This window comes from Epinephelus moara, chromosome 23 (assembly GCF_006386435.1).
Source record: "Epinephelus moara isolate mb chromosome 23, YSFRI_EMoa_1.0, whole genome shotgun sequence".
Taxonomy (NCBI): Eukaryota; Metazoa; Chordata; class Actinopteri; order Perciformes; family Serranidae; genus Epinephelus; species Epinephelus moara.
In genome coordinates, this window is record NC_065528.1 from 8,806,822 (window position 1) to 8,827,571 (window position 20,750).

The 20,750-nt window shown below is 40.4% G+C and overlaps 2 protein-coding genes and 1 non-coding gene across 4 annotated transcripts in view; 1 reads left to right on the forward strand and 2 right to left on the reverse strand.

The window, feature by feature from the left end:
- ankrd16 (ankyrin repeat domain 16) overlaps positions 1 to 6,456 on the reverse strand; it is a 9,125-nt gene extending 2,669 nt beyond the window's left edge. Inside the window, exons 1-6 of the mRNA XM_050036644.1 lie at positions 5,994 to 6,456; positions 4,313 to 4,533; positions 4,009 to 4,051; positions 3,324 to 3,432; positions 3,067 to 3,228; positions 389 to 467 (exon numbers count right to left, since the gene is read on the reverse strand). Coding sequence (XP_049892601.1) covers positions 389 to 467; positions 3,067 to 3,228; positions 3,324 to 3,432; positions 4,009 to 4,051; positions 4,313 to 4,533; positions 5,994 to 6,331 — 952 coding nt within the window. The 5' untranslated portion in view covers positions 6,332 to 6,456. The remainder of the gene's footprint in view (positions 1 to 388; positions 468 to 3,066; positions 3,229 to 3,323; positions 3,433 to 4,008; positions 4,052 to 4,312; positions 4,534 to 5,993) is intronic.
- trnay-gua (transfer RNA tyrosine (anticodon GUA)) lies at positions 5,794 to 5,881 on the reverse strand. The gene is given in 2 exon segments: positions 5,794 to 5,829; positions 5,845 to 5,881. It is a non-coding gene; the product is annotated as a tRNA-Tyr (tRNA).
- A 492-nt stretch (positions 6,457 to 6,948) lies between the features above and the next one.
- Positions 6,949 to 20,570, forward strand: glt8d2 (glycosyltransferase 8 domain containing 2). Of its 2 annotated transcripts, XM_050036645.1 has the most exons (10): positions 6,949 to 7,288; positions 11,464 to 11,507; positions 13,457 to 13,549; positions 13,714 to 13,915; positions 14,146 to 14,263; positions 14,364 to 14,448; positions 15,694 to 15,806; positions 16,174 to 16,340; positions 18,192 to 18,304; positions 18,566 to 20,567. In XM_050036645.1, the coding sequence occupies exons 2-10, from the start codon at positions 11,489 to 11,491 to the stop codon at positions 18,742 to 18,744; spliced, it is 1,089 nt and encodes a 362-aa protein (XP_049892602.1). In that variant the 5' UTR covers positions 6,949 to 7,288; positions 11,464 to 11,488; the 3' UTR covers positions 18,745 to 20,567. The 2 variants fall into 2 exon arrangements, with proteins under 2 accessions (XP_049892602.1, XP_049892603.1); XM_050036646.1 differs by lacking the exon at positions 11,464 to 11,507 and having other exon boundaries at positions 18,566 to 20,570.
- The last annotated feature ends 180 nt before the right edge of the window (positions 20,571 to 20,750 follow it).

The window sequence follows — 20,750 nt, forward strand, 5'->3', positions numbered from 1 at the left end:
TGTTACTCTGTGTACGGTGTGTGGCGACTGGCGAGTGTTACTCTGTGTACGGTGTGTGGCGACTGGCGAGTGTTACTCTGTGTACACGGTGTGTGGCGAGTGTTACTTTGTGTACATGGAAGTGCCGCCAGCTTATTAGTTGTAATAACGCATTATCCGCTGGGAGGTGACAGAAGTTACGCACTATTGCTTTAAATAATATTTAAGCATACTTTTTCTAAACCTTTTCTAACTTTTATCATGCCTGTTTCGCTATGAATATTACTGTTATAGTGAGATACTTACGATTTGAAACCACATTTTCAGGGGTTTTAAATTTTTTAAAAACAAAAATATTTCCCACACTCACACCTGCAGCTGAAGTGCAACACTGTGAAACACTGCTTACCAGTTCTTCCCTTTTTGTCTCGAGCATGGAGATCTGCCCCCAACTCTAGTAGTGTTTTTATAGCAGACGTGTGGCCCTCCTGAAAAACACAGATTAAAATGAGGAAGAGGAATTTATTTGCACACTGTCATTTACAAGGTGTGTTAGTAGGTTCATGAATAATTCCATACTGTAATCTTACTACTTCCACTTCTGTCTAAACGACACCTATGGCATGTCTGTCCCTCTTAGAAGAGGAATCGCTTTTTGTCTCTTTTTGTGGATTTAAGTTTCTGAGTTTAAGGTATAAGGACAGATTTGAGTGTATATAAATAGACTTGACTTGAATACATTCATCAGGGTTCGTACAAAAAGGGGGCAAGGCAAATTCAAGGACTTTCAAGTTCTTTTTCAGGTACTTGTTTTTATTTTCAAGGATGAAATTGTTTTCTTCAAAATTTGCTGTGCCCGCCCCATTGACTCCAACAGAAGTGGCACCAATGTCTGTCTCTAAAGCAAAATCCAAATGCTATCACTGACATCATGACCTTCCCTTCTTTTTTTAGTTTCCTTAACGCTGACAAGAAAATTATAAAAGAAGGAAAGGTCAAGACATCAGTGACAGGGTTCGAATTTAGAGATGGAGGTCCCATTCTTCCCCCGTAATGATGGACAGTCATGATCTGTTTGGAGACCAGTAACAACGAAAACAAATGAGCACAGTCAGCATCACATAATGTGTGTTTTTTTTTTTATTTTGTGGAAGGATTTTTCAGTCAAAGGTGAAACAACAAAGATATAGTGTGATTTGCTGTGCCTGCTCAATTGACTCCAAAAGAATTGGCACCAAACTCTGGCTACAGTGCAAAATCCGAATGCTGTCACTGACGTCATGACCCTTCCTTCTTGTTTCCTTGGTCAGGAAGTCCAATCAACGAAAGAGACTATCATCAACTCGTAACTCAAGTCTTCTACAGACAACCAAAGTCTTACAGAGACCTACATTCTTCCTTCACACAACTCAAGTCTATGCGATAACAAGCAGATCTACAGCATTAAAGGGAGATCTGCAGCCTGATGAAAGGAAAGAAGCCATGAAAGAAAGGGAGATCAGGCTGAAGGGGTTCAATGCTGAACACAAAAAGAACTCCAGGACCATCTCAAAGCATGAGACAACAATCTCCCAAGTCTTCAACTCCAGGAGGAGAAGATGAATGCTGCTCAGCATCTGAGCAAGCAAGAGTACAACACGATGGTCTCACAGTATGAGGCAGACCAAAATAACCAGATGTTCGACGCAGTAGTCGAGAGCCAGCTGCGGATTGAATATCAGCAGAAGGTGAACAAGATGGACGCACAGCTCCACCAGAGGGATGCAGAAATCTTGGCTCTCAGCAGGAGGAAGGAGAGTATCTCTCAGATGCTCACAGAGACCACTTACCAGCTGCTGAGCAAAGGAGCAGCACTCCTTTATAGAGCAAGGAAGCCTGCCAGAGAAAATACAGCACTCTGGAGGAGAAGTTTACAGAAGATCTGGCTGATAAACACCAGAGCTGGAAGACGAAAGAAAAAGAGGGTGACAACATTAAAACTGATGGGAGGATGAGAAAAGGGAACTGGAGGACAAGTTTACAATAGACCTGGCCAAGACACAACAGAGCTGGAGATGCTGCAGACTGAGTACCAGAGGAAGGTGCGGGAGGTGGAGGAACAGATCCACCAGAGGGACACTAAAATTCTAGAACTCAGCTAAGAGAAGAAGAGCCTCTCTATGATACTCACAGAGACCACAAACCAGCTGAGCAGCAAAGCCGCTGAACTCACCCAAAGAGAAAGAGCTTGGCAAGAAAAATACAACACTATGGAGGAGAGGTTTTACGAATGACCTGGACGAGAAACACCAGAGCTCCATGACTAAAGAAAAACAGATGGAGACAAAACTGAAACTGGTGGAGGAAAAGAAAAGGAAACTGAGGGATTAGTTCACAATGGACCTGGCCGGGAGACACCAGAGCTGGGAGACAAAAGTAAAACAGATGGAGGACGAGAAATGGGACCTGGAAGAGCTCCGTCTTAATCTTCTTGTTTTGCAAGAAGACGACAGATGAAAGAGAGACAGAGCTGTAGAAAATGGAAAGCAAAATGTATCCACCTTACTCCTAGCCCACATGATACCTTGAGTGAATTATGGGTGCTACTTCCAACGCTGAACCAGAACAAGCGTTTTCAGATAAGCTAACAGTACGCTAATACTCTCTTCAGTGCATAGAAAAGAGTATTTGGAGCCCTGCTAATAAGGTCAAATCTTTGTTTTTCTAATAAGTTTGTCCATAACTTACTACCTGATGCTATAGAAAGGGAGAGTGATGTCATGATTGACAGCTGTGTGCGTTAACCTCTGTGCTCAAAATTAATGGCGCTGCTCTCCACTGGGTCGGACAGGTGTATAAGCAGGAACTCAATACTGTGGCTCAACTTCCCGAATGCTACTGCGCAGACTCTGACTCTAAAAGCGCAACATGGTAGCGCCCGTCTCTGGGATGTTCTGGCTTCATTTTAGTAAAGTGGGACAAAGGTGAGACACATTATCCATCTTTAAATACAGTTTCAACCTCTTACACTAGTCACTAAAAGTAACGGGTAACCATTTATCTGTTACTTTTAGCCAACAGTTTTGGCTCCCCAGTCCCTGATCTTACCTTTGCAGCGTAATGCAGGGCAGTGAGCTGGACATTAGTTGCTCTCTGATTCACATCTACATTGAGGTCCCGCACCAGGAACCGCAGTGCCTCCTCCTGGCCGGTGACAGCGACCTGGTGCACCGGCTGGGCCCCAATAATGTCAGCTGCTGTTGGAGACGCCTACAGGGTACACAAGTTATGTCAACACAATACACATACATATCTCAATTTCTACATAAGCTGAAGCTTTAATGAAGTGAAAAGCCTAGATCTACCTGATGCTTTTCTAAAAGCAGCCTGGCCACCGAAATGTGTCCGTTCCTAACAGCATCCATGAAAGGAGTGACTCCACAGCTGTCAGTGCTGTCTGGGGTGTAGCCACATCTGGAAGAAGACCAGTGAAGGTGAGGGTCAGTCAGACAAGGTTATATGTGAGCTACAAGTCTTCATCAAGCTCATGTAGCTATATTTATCCCAACACAAGTTTTGGCAGTCTATAAACAGGACTGTAACCATCAGTTACATGTGGGTGATTCTTCAGCTATATTTTTGTGTCCCTCTCAACACATTTCTTAATCTTTATTTTATTTATTTTTACAAATGCTGATATTGCTCTGTATCTCTTAGTTGTGTAAATGGGCCACAGCTTGCTAACAAGTTGGTCATACATCAACTTAAATGGTGATATGTCAAAGTGTCCTTTTACTTCACCCTGCCAGATTAATCCTGCCAAACCAGCTATCAAACCATAAACCTCTGAGCCACAGTTATGTTCATACTCATGAGTTTTATCAGGTGAATATATTATTCTAATGCTTTTGGAGCCAGAATTTCAGAGGAAAGGGTCTGATGATGCACACATCTAAAGTCACAAATAAAGGTGTTTCCAGAGCTGACTGAAATAAAATCTGACTCTCCACATGATTGGTTTTGGGGATAGAATTCCCTGTACAAACCTACCTCTCCAGCAAGATCCCAACAACCTCCTCACAGCCGTGCATCGCTGGAAGATGAGAAGAGGGCGTATTAGTTAGAATATGACGATGAATTCAAAAGGTCCCTAACATAACAGGAAAGAACAGATATTACTTTTGTCCCTCAGTGAACAGATTTAGCCCAGCAGAATACCACCCACTTTTCTTTAGAGATCCTGGGAAGATAAATCAGCCTGAAGTCAGGACTTTTTTGTGCACTCCAGGTGTAGCCACTTAGCCATCATGTCACATATCCATGCACTGGAAACTGGAATCTGAGGATGCTTTACCTGCAGTGTGTAGTGGTGTCCTGCGCGTCTTGCTCTCCGTCCTCCAGGCATCCGGCGCAGCAAGAAGAAGGTGCTGTACGACCCGAGGATCGCCCTCCCTGCAGGCGATGTGGAAGGAGTTCCAGCCGTCCTTGTTTTTCAGTGCAGGGTCGGCGCCATGGCACAGCAGCTCCTGGATCACGTCGAGGTTTCTCCGGGTGCAGGCCATCATCAGGGGAGTCCTGAGAGAGAGGAGGCAACACTGACGCATACTCTGACCAAGTCACATCTACTGGAGTTGGCAGTCACATTACATGTTCACATGCTAAAAACAGTGTTTCACAACAGTTTCTGGGAAATATAGTAAATATATAAAACCATATCAACTGTAAATTGTAGTTTTTGTGACTTTCACGTGTTGAAAGGCATCTTCACCTTCAGTTTTTAAATTGTGAAATAATTAAATAGTGCTTTAGCACTAATAATAAGTGATTATGCCTAGGTTGTGTCCATCCTGTATAAAGATTAAACTCTTCTTTCTCGTTTTTCACAATGCAAGAAAAATGTTATCACACAAAATATTAAAGAGTGGAATACAACAAAAATTTGTTGAGGCATTGTGCATTGATCAACTTGATTGGACAAGAAAATAGTCCCTCCTTGGGAAACTGGTTTTAAATCTTTTTATATTGTGCAGACTTTTCGAAACTTTTTGATGTAGATGAATGTTTGAGGCCTCTATTGAAGTACCTTTAAATAGATATTTGGGGTTTTTGTTATTTTTGGGAGTAATAGATGCTTAGGGACTGTTCATATTTATGAGGAGAGGTGGTGCAAAAAAGCAAGCATGCCTTCCAAACCTGCTCTCGGGAAAATTACACCATTTATCATAGTTGAAAACTGTAAAACAGAAATTACGGTTGGACTTTCTTGAATTTCTGGCGGTCCTTGGACACACATCACATGCAAAAAATGCTTCCATCAGAAAAATAAATAAATAAATAAACATAACCAAATCTGAACTTTCAATAGTGATATTTCATCAAAATCCTTATATTCTATTTGTCATTTTAAATTTGACCAAAAACAAACCACCTGCACTGACTAACCAGCATGCATGACAAGAGTGGAAAACCAAAGCTATTTTCAACTCCAGGATTTCGTCTTTAACGTTAACTTTCAAACTCCAAAGAGTAAGATTTAAAATCTAATAACTAATTTATGGTGAAGAAAGGGTCATGCATTTTCCGCCAGTCACTTTGGAAAGGTCAAGGAAAAATATTTGCAGCTTCGGGGAGTTCCAAATCCAAAAATGATGAGGAAAGAACAGTCGCTTCTGTCTATAACACGAGAGGTGCCAACTGACCTCCTGCCGATGAGCCTGCTGTCGCTGATTTTCTTTGTGTCCTTATCATGCTTCGTTTGTGTGTTTCTCGTCTTTGAACAATAGTTTCGTATATATTTCGTAAAATAATCGGTTTATAGTCGCTTCAAAAGAGTGCTCCTTCGAGCCGGATTCGAACCAGCGACCTAAGGATTTCAGCTTACAGCCACTACAGTCCTCCGCTCTACCAACTGAGCTATCGAAGGGAGCTGACGTCTAGTGCACGACAGTTCCTTTTTGAAGCCGAAAGAGGGCGCCATATGTATGACACTATCTTTATGGTTGTTATAACCACCAGGTTAGTGGGGTCATCCTCACCAGTCAGCTTTCTTTAGACTGTCCACCTGCGCTCCTGCCCGAAGCAGGTAGCTAACACACGCCTGGTGGCTCATGGACGCAGCTTCGTGCAGCGGCCTCTTGTAGTCGTTGTTGTACACATCCACATCCATGCCCACCCGCGTTATTAGATACTCCACGATGTCCAGGTGTCCGTTCCTGGCAGCGTAGTGCAGCAGGGTGTCCCCGGAGCGACCATAGTGTTTACTGCTGACAGTCTGAGCCGCCGCCAAGCCGCCTGACGTTATCCTTTTCTCCAGAGAGCTTAACTGTCCCTCCTGAGTGAGCTTCACCAGCAGCTTTAAAGTGTCTTCGTCCATGCTGGGTGGAGGTCAGAAGCTGCTGCAGGACGTTACTTTAACTCTCAAAATGACAGTAAATAGTAAAGCAGAGCTGGAGAAAAGTGTTTACTAGGTTGTTTTCACCGAGCAGCAAAAATGAGATGGCCAGCCATGACCTTACACTGTGACTATGTTTCCATACATACAGCATTACTGTGAATGGTCAAATAAGCTTAAGTTAGTATTATTCAAATACACACTCTAGGGTGAAAAAAACTGTGTTAAAAATAAGTAAGCGGATAATTTGATAATTGTTTCGAATAATTTAAACATTATTAATGACCAACACATAATTTAGACACCAACATCCACAGGCCCAACAAGTGCGAAGTCTTTAAGTGTTGAGGAAGGGATACGTTTTAGTAGTCCTGCAGAGCTAGCCCCTAGCGATAATGGGAAATGTAGTTTTTGTGGCGACGTGCGATTTTGCTCGCCAAAGCACTCACAAACTGTTTTAAAATCAGTTATTTCCTCCAGGATATGAATTTATGAGATGTTTGACCTGTGCTAGCATAATAAAACTCACTTTAAATATATGTCACAGCCCACTGGTTAAAATAGAGTGGTGTCAATGTAATTTTCAATAGCCTAACTGTAGTTTTTTTTTTCACATTGTCCCTAAAGAAACAAGCCTACAGCCGTTACTAAAAAAATATACCAACCACTCGCTCACGGCAGAAGTTAATATTCAGTATCACTCCTATAATTCCATGAAATAAGGAGAGCTGATTCAGCGTGTGGTTAGATGACAGCGAGGAACCAGAGCGCTGGTGAACAAGATGAGTCACATCTGGAGGGAAGACAGAGAAAAAAAAAGGTGGGAGAGGAGAAAAGTGGGATTGTTGGTGAGGGTGAGTCTCAGTCCTCAGAGGTTTTACAACATGGACCATGAACAACAGGAATGAGAATGGCCGGAATCAACACCCTCTTTTTCTGGTAAGTTCTTTACTGTCATTTACACGTGCTTTAATTTGTGCTGCATGGCTGATAACTTTCAAATCAGACCAAAAGGGACACACCTCCTTCATTTATCTCTGTCCTCTAAAGTGCATGCATTACTGAATGCAGGTTTGAACATATAAATCTATTGTATTTTGTGAAATATGCTGTGTTTTTGTATATATTAGTGTTATTTGTGTTATTTCTGCAGCGCTGTTGTATTAGTTAGACATGAGAACTTTTTGTCCTGCTACACTGAAAAAAATATCTAACTTTAAAAAAATGTCTGGATGCAACTTTTTAATATAATAGCAATTGGAAAATCTGTAAATGTATAATGCATGACGCAATTTTACCCTTGTGTCAATGCAGTTCAATACTTATCTGGAATTAGGGTTCTGGGTTTTGTTTGTTTGTTTGTTGTTGTGGCTGTTGTTGTTTGATACTGCACTTCCTAAGGGAAGTAATTTGTCTCCTTTAAGCTTGTTTCTAATATTTATTCCTTAGAAAGCTCCTCAAAACAATTGAACTCTATTGCAGATTAATGAAATGTTTCAGATCTTTTCTGTTGTGTGTTAATTTTAGTCCTTAAAAGCTTAACTGCTCTATCCAGGTTAGGAATTTTTTGCAGCGTGATGACTTAAGTGGTTTGGTTTGGACCCCCAACCCCCATCCACACACACAGTTACACAGTGACACATGCACAGTTGCATGCAAACTTTTAGAAACTTTTGTAGCTTGTTGCTGCTTAATCAAAAAGTATTAATGTTGCCTAAGTCCTCAGTGATGTATTTAAGAAACCATTTAAGGAAAATAATGAGACAGAGAGAGAGAGCCGTCTATACTGATATTTAGCATCATTTATCTGACAAATTCGCAAAAATGAAGAATAGAAGATACATTAAATCATGTGAGAGTTCATATCTGGTGGTGTAGTTCTACAAAAGCACTGGCAATGTGGCTATAAATGCATTGAGATTGGAAAAAAAATCACATTAGTTCAGTGCATTGCATTTTGGAGAGCCTTGAGTGGATAACCAATTGTTCGAATGCAGGCCAGAGACAGCGTGTAGGCAGCTCAGTATCAGAGGCTAATCAGCTCCAGATGTTTAGGGCTGCTCTAAACAGCGACAAACAAACCAGAACCAAATGCACGACACAAACTGCATGTCTTGTTCTAGTTCAGTTAGAGTCGCAGGTTTTAGAGAGGATGTGGTGAAGCAGAAAAGTTTACTGTGGGTGTGAAGCTGATGAGCAACTTAAAGCATGCTGAGGTTTCACCACTTTACATTGGCGTGTTATGGTCAGTGAAACCCAGTTGTTGATTCTGAGAGGACTTGATGGAGATTGGGGTAAATCTGATGGATTTTTTAGCTGTGGCACAGTTAGGAGTCTGTTTCATCATTCATTGTGTAAGCATTTCTCTTCTGTTGTTATATAAACGTTTAAAAGGCTTGAAGGCAAACAGATTCCTTGATGAAGCGCTGGCACCAGGAAGGATGTGGTGGAAGGTTTTGGACAAAATACAGCCACATGTGTTGTCCAGTGACTCCTGGCTTTGGGCCACAGTGAGGTCACACAGAAATACATGAAAAATATGTGTCACATATGTTTCTGCATGTACATTCATATATCGAAATTCAAATGATTTCTCTTTGTGATGAGTTTCATTGTGACTATAGTTTTTGGGGCAAACTGACCAACCCCTTATCAACAAGTCTTAATGAAGTCCGTCCATGCAAGAACCCAGCTTCTCTGTTTTTTGAGTCTTCAACAAATCTTGAGATTGAAAGAAATCCTGACTGTGATCACAATGTTTACCTTGACCAAAAGAACCTGTGGCTTCTCTTTGCATTTGTTCAACGCATCCTTCACTATAAAACTGCTCCTACTGTAGCAAGCAAGCAATCATTGTAGAGAAGTGCTTTTCTACCACAGAGGCATATATGAAACAGAGAACCCGCACAGGACTTACAGGTTTTGGAGAAACATTTTGGCTAGGGCTCTGCACCCCAGACCAACTGTCAGCTGTTGTTCGGTGTCGGGCTGTTGGTGAGCATGTGTCGCTCTAGTTTTTGTCGTGTGTCCTGCACCGTTGGTCCTTGTCGGCAGCTCTCCTGACGATTCAGGATGTTGAATCAGCAGCGGAGCCCCTCATTGAGAGAGATCACTCTGATCCGAAAGCAATCAAAAGACTACAGTCAAAATATATATAAGAAATATATAAGATAAGATTACTTTAAGGTACTGAGCTCTTCAGCAAAAATGGTTTGCAATTGTTTGCTAGGGCATGGTATATATTGTTTGTTCTTTCAACATCGGGTTGTGTTGCTAATGTGCTAACTGGCTAACTAGTGTCTTACATCCATCCTTTTGGTCCTCCAGTTTCTCTTTTTGAATACCGAAAACAGGCTGGAGTGGTGTTGAGAGTTATTTGCTCTCATGCAGGTGTAGAACGAACATGCTAGATGGCCATTGGCTGTAGTCTTTGTGATGTGTTGAGGCTCAAGACACACTAAACCAGTGGTTACCAACTGGTGGGTCATGGTCCAAAAGTCCAAATGCAAGCTTTTATTTTGAAGTGCTGATTCCTGCTGTAGAGTGAGTGAATAACGGACTTAACAGAGACAGCAAACTAGCTTGACAACATGGCCAAACACATGTATGATGCCGAATGTAATAAATGGTGTGGACCTTGAACTAATGATTAAGGAGAAATCTGGACCCTGTGGCGGGACCATTTGGGAACCACTGCACTAAACAGGCATCATAGAACAAGTGGTGACCAAAGCAGACTGTTGCATCACCTCACATTACCTGTGTCTCAGCCAAAGAGTTGCTCTTGAACACATGACAAACACTACAGCCAGTGGCCAGCCAGCACCATACTGTAGCATTCAGGCTCTCAGGAAGTTTGCCGGGCTTTGATGCGAATTGTCATAGTGGTCAAACAGGGTAATTACACCATCATGTAATGCGCTGTGGCCCCAAAAAAAACTTTGTCCCATTGACTTACATGGTGAAAGAGATATCTGTAAATTGATGGGTACATTTTTTGTACATTGCAACCACCAGGAATTAACTATTGGGGTATAATCAATTTGTTTCGGTGACATTTGAAAAGTTTAGAAGAGTTGCTCAGTCGAATCATTTTATACCTATTCAAGTTAACAGATTGCTAAATCGGAAGTAGCCGGCTCAGCAGGTGGAAGTCTGTAGTGTACCTGCTTTATGGGCCACACAGCGTGGAAGCAGTGCCGATTATACAGGTCATTTTAACCACCGCATTTGAACCGTTTTGGCTTCACGTTGCTCTTTATACATCCATGATACCAGCAGGTGGCAGTAGTCTGTATTGTCATTTAAAAAAGGGAACCAGAAGACCAATAGGATAGTTTCAAGATGCTAGTTAGCAAATTAGCATATTAACAACACAACCTGATGTTTAAAGAACAAATCATATGGGCCCTTCAAGTATTTGGCTGTTTTTTGGCTGAGACACAGGCAGCATGAGGTTACGCAACAGTCGGCCTTTGTTGTCACGTTTTTTTTTATGTTGGTTTGGTGTGTCTGGGCTTTTATGAGGAACTTCCTTTGCCAGTGAAAGTAAAGTGTGCCCCAAAAAAACATTGGGGAATTTTAATAGACTGGGAGTAGGGATTATATGACTTGAAATATATGTATGTTATGAAAAAAGTTCTGTTTATAGGTGAGTTTCTCCAGCGAGGATGTATGTGAAAGTAAACTTATAGAAACCACACTTGTAAAGTGTAGTCATGTGATGATGTCCTTTCACAGGCGAAGGTAATAAGAAAAAGCTGGTTGACACAGTACGATCTTTACAGGAGAAACCCGATTCTTCTGCCATGTTTTGTGAACTTTTTTTTGTTTTTCACAGTTTCTTTCCTCACATTTATGCAAAAACATCTGAGATCTGTCATCTTAATAAATAACAAAGACTTAAGTCACTTTTAGCTGTGTTGCCAGGTTTTTGTTAATACTCCACTGAAGGTACGGCCAAAGCTTTCAATACATCATAATTAAGGCCAAGGAATAGTTCAGCTTTCATCTTCTCTTGTAACTAAATAGCTTTCTCTTTTTCTGTGTGTGTGTGTGTGTGTGTGTGTGTGTGTGTGTGTGTGTGTGTGTGTGTGTGTGTTGTGTGTTTGCAGATGTCATTAGAAGCAAACATGAAACATGGCTCTCCTGAGAAAAAGTAAGTGAAGACAAAGTGTAATACAACTGTAATATGACTGATTTATGGCCTTGGGGGAGATACATTTACATGAGACAAATAAGAAATGCCTTCTCTTTGTGTTGATGGACAGCAACACTAACAACTCAATTGTCTACTTGTGGGTTAACACTCAAATATCACCTATAGTATCAACTGCTCTTTGTGTATAAAGTGAGATTTAGCTGCTGCAGACATTGCCAGTAAAAGAACCCTCGAATGTCTCTCCAGGAATGCATCCAACTTCCATGCACGTGCACCATTTATGTGTGTGTGTGTGTGTGTGTGTGTGTGTGTGTGCTGGGGGAGGGTGTGATGAGGTAACCAGATGACAGGCTGTAAGGAGTTAACTTTAACGATTTCATCCAGTGTGTGAACAGCAGTTTGGACTGAATTCAAAATACTTAGGAGTTTGCTTCCACAATCAAACTGCAACAAGTTAAAATCTTGCAGATTTGGTTTTAATGCTTTAATTTTGCCTCCAGATTTTTACTCCTTGAGAAAATTACTCCATCCACAGCTGATAACACTTGCAACCCAGATATATATGCCAGTGAAGGATTGGTTGAATACTTGAGTGTAGAAGTGCTGCTCAGGTAGAATACTATGCAGAAGTAGTTATGGCACCTGAATGAGCAGCCAGTTAACTGGTTGCAGATGGGTATTTGATTCTCCTCGCTCTCTGGTCTGCCTGACAAGCAGCTGATGGAGAAAATACAACTCCAGAGATGAAACACAATAAGTATTTCTGCTGCTATGAGAGGAAAACATTATAATAAAATATCAATTCACACAGTTTACACAGCTTTATGCTGATGTAATGACAAATACTGAATTGTTTAAAGAATAGTTTGACATGTTATTTTTGTTGCAGTGAGTCTGAAAACATCGAATAGTCTCATGTCTGTTCATTGAGTATGAGGCTTGAGCCAAGACCGTACACTGTTTAAATGAAGTGGATGCCACCAGTGACATCACCCATTGACTTGTAGACTACAATTTTGAAACCTTAAGTTTGGCATTTTGGCCATCCCCATCTTGGGGTTTGGCGCCAGATGTGACCATATTTGGACGAGATGGTAATGCTGTGGAGGAGCGAGGGGTGGATCTGACAATGGCTACGTTCACTGCTGCTCCAGTCACCAGTCAATAGAGCCTGACTGCCAAACGGAGGGTTTCGTGCCCCTGTGAAACCCCCCACATCACGACCCCACAATTCCTATTTTCTCTCCCAGCCACATCCACGTCTCTCTCCACAGAACTACCAGCAGTAGCTGCTAACAAAGCCAGTGGACCGAAAGCTCATTTGTACGGTAGCCTGTTATCCCGAAACACCCATTTCTCTGAAAATATGCTACGCACTGTCCCAACCAGAAGCACATGGCTAATTATTCTGCAGAATGAAGTCATGGGACCTTCCTAATACAGAAATGATGCCTGTTTTGCAAATGTTTCAGTTTTTTGTTGTCATTCCGACACGCATGTGTGTGATGTTATTGGTTACATGTGAGGCGTTTAAGGGCAGGTTTACACTGATGTTAGATATGGGTCACTTCAAACATGGATGTGAACAGTCTGGGCAGATAGATAGTAGAAATAATTGGAATTGAGCATTAAGTACTGTAATGTGAACATAGCCTAAGAATCTGAGGACACCACTGTGTTAGTGTCTTGTCGTTACCCTGCTTTATCATATATTTCACTCTAAACATGATCATAGCTTACATTTTCCTGATAATTGTCTCAATCACTAGTTTCAGGCCTTCTCCATGACAGCATGACAACATTAAAACATCAATTTCTTCAATTGAGGTACCAGTAGAGTCGCCCCCTGCTGGCAGTCAGAAAGAATACAGGTTTAAGTCACTTCCGCAGACGCTGCACTTGTCAAACCTCTGACTGACTGATTCCTGCCTCTCTCTGCGTCTCAGTTAACCGGATCCTCCTGGGGCTGCTGGTACTGATGGTGTGTCTCCTCCTGCACAGTACTCTTCTCAGAGCCTCCACTCGGCCCAAACTCTCAGGTACACCCACACAGGTTTCAGTTGTGTCAGAATATTGTGTGTGTTTATAAAGCCTCATATATACTATTCATTTGTGCCAAACACCAAATGTGTATTCATCCACAGCTGAAAATAGTCCCCAACAAATGCAGTATTTACTCCTTTTTCTTGTAAAACTCTCTCAGATCACTGGAAGAGCCTTGGAGGTGCAGCACAGGTTCCTGCAGTGAAAGGGTCCAAGGCGAATAATGTCATCCCCATCATCATATGTGCATCGGAAGAACGAATCGGTGCAACCATGGCAACCATCAACAGTGTCTATAGCAACACAGACGCCAGTGTGTTCTTTTATATTGTCACTCTTCGTGATGCCGTGAGACTGACGAGGTTTGTCACTTGTTTAAATGATAATTTGGAATTTACATGTGATTTGTGCCCCTGAATGGATTGAGTCTGTAATTAGCTGTCGTGTTGTTAATGTGTTAATCTGTAATCTCCATAAATATGGAGAGGATGTGTGGGTGTTTTTTTAGGACACCTGACATCCCAGTATTACTGCGTATCCTGATGACTTTTGTGTTGAATTACCCAATCTTACTTTCTGTGCATCTTCCCAGACAGTACATAGGGAGGACCAAACTGAAAGGCATCAAATATAAGATACTGGAGTTTAACCCCATGGTTCTAAAAGGAAAGGTGAAGCCAGATTCCTCTCGACCTGATCTGCTACATCCAGTGAGTACATACCTTGTACGTGCACAGATGAAAGTGTGAGGCCCAACAATCTAAACATAGAATTTCAAACAGGTGTAACATCTTTGCTTTTGCTTTGCAGCTCAACTTTGTGCGCTTTTACCTCCCGCTGCTTGACATCAACCATAAAAGGGTGATATACTTAGACGATGATGTCATTGTGCAGGGTATGTATTTTTCCGTGGTAGGAAGGAGTCCATGTGAAAATCATTCTTTGTATCCTTCAGATTAAGTGGCTTTACTGTTGGAACTGCCTTTTTCCAGGGACTAATCCAAAAACTTGCTGACTTATTTTGTGTTGTAGTTGGACTTGCTAGATTTCATTACAAATAGGTCACCATATAGATATTACCTGTAATGATAATAACTAGCCTGGTAAGACCATCCTGATGACGTGAGCTTCAACAGTTTGTTTTGCACTCTATATCGGTGGACTCTGTGCTGCCCCAAACACTTTCGGTGAGCGGGAGTACTCACCTTGACAGACAATTTGCAGAACAAAACGCCAGGGAACATCTTGATCACCAACGAAGCCAGTTGATAAATCAAGCTTTTGCCAACTCCAGTCGGAAGAAAGACAAAAGTGTCTTCTTGTTTCTTTCTTATTATTGACTCTTCTTCTGTAATAACTTCACTTTTTGCTGTTTTTACTCTACAAACATTAGAGTTAGCGTTTGCTACTTCAGGAGCCGCCATTACTGTTTTGCAAGCTGCGGCCTGCATTTTATATCATCAAAGTACATCGCATCCCTGATTGGCTGCTTATGTTGTCATCTATGGTGTACAACTCTGATTGGCCCAGATTGGGTTTTTAATTTCTGGATATGAGGCGGGGCGGCACTGAGTCCAGACTGATACATGGAGTGAAACAGATTGTTTAGCTCACGTCATCATGATGGTCTTACCAGGCCAGATAATAACCTCCACCAAGTAGGTTTTCTTCTCTTTGTTGTTTGTATAAATTTTCAAAAACATATTTAATTGACATTTAGTGGAGACATAGGGCTATGAATACACGATAAGAGTGAACATTATATATTGGATCGGAATTTATCGATCCCCGTGCTGTTACAGCAGACTTAACACACTTATGTGTAATTATAAAACTCTATAATAAAACATTTTTTAAAATTCTAAATGTTTTAGATTTTTAGTTTTTTGTGTCATATGTTTTTGTTAACTAAACTCTTTCACCTGAATGGATGATTTTATGATTGATAATTTCTCATAGATAAACACCAAATCCGCACTTTTTGAAAACTGATTTTGTAGTAATTATGTCTTTGTGCAGTGGCTTTTTGTTGAAAAGATGATCTAAACTATACAGAGCAAAGAGACAAATCTGATATTTCCCACTGATGGCAATTAACAAGTATAGAGTATACAACTTACAGGCCTTTCCTGCTTTTCAGGTGACATTAAGGATCTGTTTAATATTAAACTAAAGCCAGGTCATGCTGCTGCTTTCTCCACTGACTGTGACCTGCCCTCCACACATGAGATGGTGCGCAGCATCGGCATGCAGGTGGATGTCTATGTCTTTTATCATATCACTTTGTGTATTAACCTGCCAGTGTAAAGAGGCAATACAATGACTGATTGTCTGAAAATCAAACACAGCAATGGGTCTCCTGCAAAAATGAATGTGAATCACTCCAACTTTTCATTTAGCTAGTGTCAGTAAATGGAAGCATGCAGTGTATGTGTATGCATATATGTTAGTATTATTTCATTATTACATAATTCAACTTAGATGTGAATTCATGTAAAATGTATCATTAATGCTATTTTTTCACCTGGGACCATTTAAGGAATCGATACTGAATGTTATGAATTTGAAAAGACACGTTGGTTATTGAAATGTTGTCCACTCCTCTGAGCTCGCCCCCTAGACAACCTACATGGGCTTCCTAGACTACAGGAAAAAGGAAGTTAAAGACCTGGGCATCAACCCCAGAGAATGCTCTTTCAACCCTGGAGTTTTTGTGGCAGATATCAGCGAATGGAAGAAACAGAAGATCACCAAACAGCTGGAGAAATGGATGGAGGAGAATTTCAGGTACACGCAGTGACCATCAGCTTCTGGAAAACCTCACATTGCATTTTGCCACATTTTCATATAAACATAAAGATCTGGGGAAAGTTAAACACTGCAGAACTGCTTTCGAAGGACTTCGTATAGTGAAAAAAATACAGTAATTTTATTGGCGGAGTAGAGCTGTATAAAAACAATGGAATATTTAATTACATACAAAACAACAAACCACATGCAATTTTTAGTCCTTATTCTGAGATTCCTGTTTCAAAAAAGATCAAAAGTGTGTTTCACAATAAAAATTTCTTAGGGTCTCCAGTTCATTGATGCACAGATACAAAACTTCTAACATACATAACAAGGTGAAAATATAACATATCTTCTTGTGGTACAGACATCCTTCCAGCCTGGCACCTGCTTTTTAAATGCATTCACCCCTACCGTCATTTCATCTGTCAACATCGTGTTAATTTCAACTGCTATGCAGATGATATGTGATTATACATTTTTGTTCATCCAAAAATCTCAAATTGCTTATGTTCCCTTACTATGTGTCTGTATGATATGGTGGTATTGTCACAAGCAGGAGTACAGTGAGGAGTGGATGATGCTGCAGTGTTTTGAGAAGTTTCTATGGATATCTTGATACAACTTTTTTAACTATAAAAGCTTCTTATCATTGAAGTCCATTTTATCAACACGAATCAAGATCAAAACCAACAGCCACATTTCAAGCCAGAGGACTAAGTGTGAAGAAAAACACTTTCTGAATTCAAGTTTCCCTCTTTCAACAATCTAAGACCAGCTTAACTGTCTTGTTAATTGTGTTAACTCATCCTAAACACTCTTCTTTTAAACTTGACAGAAACTAAATAAAACTCAATAAAACTGTCTTGGTTTGTCGCATACTAATACACTTTGGTTTGTTATTCTAAAGTTATTATTACTAATTATCTGATGCCCATAAACTAATGCAAGTAACATTTTGAGTTTCAAAACTATCTTGTTTTAATGTGTTATGTATCTGTACATTTTAGACAATCCATCATTCTTCAAATAGGTTGGTTGTCCTTTTCTTAAAAAGACAAATATACAGCTTTAATTTGAAGGCATACTTTGATTGTAAGGAACGAAATATTTGCTGGAAACAAGACTTTTCAAATTTTAGGGGACACTTGTGGGTACCCATAGAACTCATTTTCATTCAGACATCCTGAGGAGAGAGTTCAAGGGACCCCTTTGAAAATGGCCATGCCAGCTGTTCACTCACCAAAACTTCGGAGCATTATTTAGCCCTCTTCCCAACAAGCTATGCCACGATGGTTGGTACCATTGGATGCCTCAGGATGTATTGTTTAGCTGCCTTTGCACTAGCCAAAAATAATTGTGCACCACAGCCTTTTAAAGACAGTAATGTTGACCTTCAATTATTTTTGAGGTCATGGTCCCCCCTTGCCCCCACTTTGGGGCGCCGCTGGTTAGATCGGAAAATATGCTGTCTGTACACAAAGTTTTTTCCAGCTGTCTCGCTCTACCTGTCAGCTGCTCACTGAGACACTGCCTGCTGACCAGCGGCTTTCACTCATTCTAATATGTTCCTACATTCCAACATAGCTTTTGGTTAGCACCACTTTATATTTCTGTGTTTAACATCAGTTAAAGCACCAGTTAATCCTTCAATTAATTCATTATTAAGTAATATTATTGTATTACTTACATTTTTCTGTCTCTGGCTCTTTTCTTTTCAGTGTCACAGGACTTTGAGCTCCATTTTATGCCTGAAGGCTGTTACATTTTTATGTTTCTATTTTTTATGAGTTGTTGAGCAGTAGAAGCATCTACCTGATCAGAAATTTTCCTCCTCCTCTCCACCAGGCATAACATATACAGCAGTGCCATGGCAGGAGGCGTGGCGACTCCACCCATGCTAATAGTGTTTCATGACAAATACACAACAATGGACCCACTGTGGCACGTCAGACACCTGGGTAAGATCATCACTCCTGTTCACATACAGAGGAATATTCAACACATAACACATCAGTGGAACACTTACAACATTATAAATTAGTGGAAATAAAATAGTAATTAACATATCAAAATAGAAAAGTGACGTAATAGATTACATTCATACTAATAATGGCAAGCGATTTGAAGTGTAATTATCAATCAATCAACCAACAATCGGACATAAAGAAATCTGAAATATTGTAGCGCCACCATTTCAGAAAGTTTTCCCATGTGTCCAGGCTGGAGTCCAGACGCCCGCTATTCAGAGAGCTTCCTAGAGGAGGCACGCCTGCTGCACTGGAACGGTCCATTTAAACCATGGAATTACCCTGCTGTCCACTTGGATCTGTGGGAGAGGTGGTTTATCCCAGACCCCTCCAAAAGGTTCTCCTTAGTACGACCTGAGAGCAATGACTGAGGTGACGCAGGTGGACATAAAGTCTGTGAAGTTCAGGACTTACTTGAACAATGATGGAGGGTATTATAGAAAATGTACAGTGAGTGTAATGCTGAGGAATGTTCTAGAAACTGAAACATGGGTTGAACATACACGAGAAACAGTGTTGGCAGAGTGGGTGCTCTACGTACGTTTGCTAAATACACCAAATGTGACAGATAGCTGTAAAGATATTAGAGTATTACTTGTAGGATCAATGTGAAAGTGAGAAAACTTTTTTTATAGTGTAAAGCAAGAGACAGTATGTTTCTGTGCTAACCTGAAATAACATTTCAGAACTCCAATTTTCACATTGTCTCATTTTTAATGGCACTTTGATATATTGATATCTGACACTGAGGGACAATTAACAGCTGGCACTTACAACAAGAGGGGATTTGGATGGGTGTAACAAACACAGGACTTTGACCCAGGAGACCAGTTTCCGAGATCGACAAACAACATCAGTTGGGCATTTGTGCAACTCAGAGTCGGGTGTTTTGACATTTGTAATCGTTTCCTAACCATAGCATACCACCTCTTACCACTGACCCCTTTTGCATCAAGATACAATTCAAAAGGCCGCCCCCAGCATCATTTTAGTGACTCCTGGGACTTATGCCAAAGTGGCAAAATGGGACAAGTGGGGATAAGATCATGTTGATCCTGAAAGTGTAAAATCCTGACTCAATCTGTCTGATGATGGGAAACAAGTACAACATGGCTTTGTAAAGGACAACCTCCCAGCCAACCAAGAGATATTATTTCCTTGTTCTGCTGCCTTGAGAAAGCAGGGTTTCTGTTTAGGAAGATTTTACCACGATGTTCAGGTTCAAAAAAAGACCTCATATTAATAATGGTGGTAGAAACTCTTAGATCTCTCCTGTCATCACGCTGGTCAGACAAAGAGAGATTAGGTTGTCTGTTTAGCACCTTTCAACAGCAACACAATTCAAAGTGCTTTACATATAACAGAAAAAGGTATCAGACTAACTAATTGTCATTAAAAAAGATCCACTGTCACTCTGGTTATGTGGTTATTGCTTTGGTCTATTTAACATGCAGTTTTTTTATGTTACTAAACATATAACATAATGTTAAGATGCATTTTCAAAAATAAATTAATTCAACTAATTTAATAGGCTTATTTTTTGATATTGGACATAAAAAGAGAACTGGAGTTTTTTAATTTCTTTGTGAAGAAGGAATTTTGCAACATATGTGTCTCTCATTTTAATAATTTATGCCACAACTAATGAACATTTCATATTGAAACCTGAAAACCTTTGTTATCATGAGCAGAATGCCTCCAAAAAGGCCACCAGAGGACATGATAGTCCTGAAGTCCTCTTTAAAAATGGATGGCTTAATGAACAGGCCTACTGGGCGCTTGCCTAGGGCCCAAATGGGTAGGGGCGCCCTTGGTCTTCACTAGCAAAATATCACTCAATTAACAAGAACCCAGCAAGCCTCAAAATGACCACAAAGAGATGCAAAATAACTGCAAAGAAACACAAAATAACCACAGACACAATACAACCAAAAAAGACAAAATTATCCCAAAGAGACACATGACTAAATAGAACACAAAACAACCACAAGAAGAAACAAAATGACAAAAAATGAAACAGACTTAACAAAATTACCTCAAACAGACACAAAAATAAACATTACCACAGAGATACACAAATCAACCACAAAGAGAAGCAAAATGATGACAAAAGACACAAAATTACCATTACCATTAATATCTCATATGTTCCCAGTTGTATGAATAACAATTTCTCTTTTTCCAAAAGAAATGAGGCTTTTCACACATACCTGTTATAACCTCTTGGATTTCATTTAAAGTAACTTCAAAGTTATGAAGTCTGTTGCGTCCCACAGTGTTTCTCTTAACAACCATGATACAAACTTACTATTTGGACTGTTTTAGTTTTAATTTAATTAGTGGTATACTACTAAAGATATGTCACTACTGTCAAATT

Excerpts from the sequence above, each read along its gene's own strand:
- glt8d2 (XM_050036645.1), top strand. Across the intron at positions 13,916-14,145 it reads GATGCCGTGAGACTGACGAG|ACAGTACATAGGGAGGACCA; the intron begins GTTTGTCACTTG and ends GCATCTTCCCAG. Across the intron at positions 14,264-14,363 it reads GACCTGATCTGCTACATCCA|CTCAACTTTGTGCGCTTTTA; the intron begins GTGAGTACATAC and ends TTTGCTTTGCAG.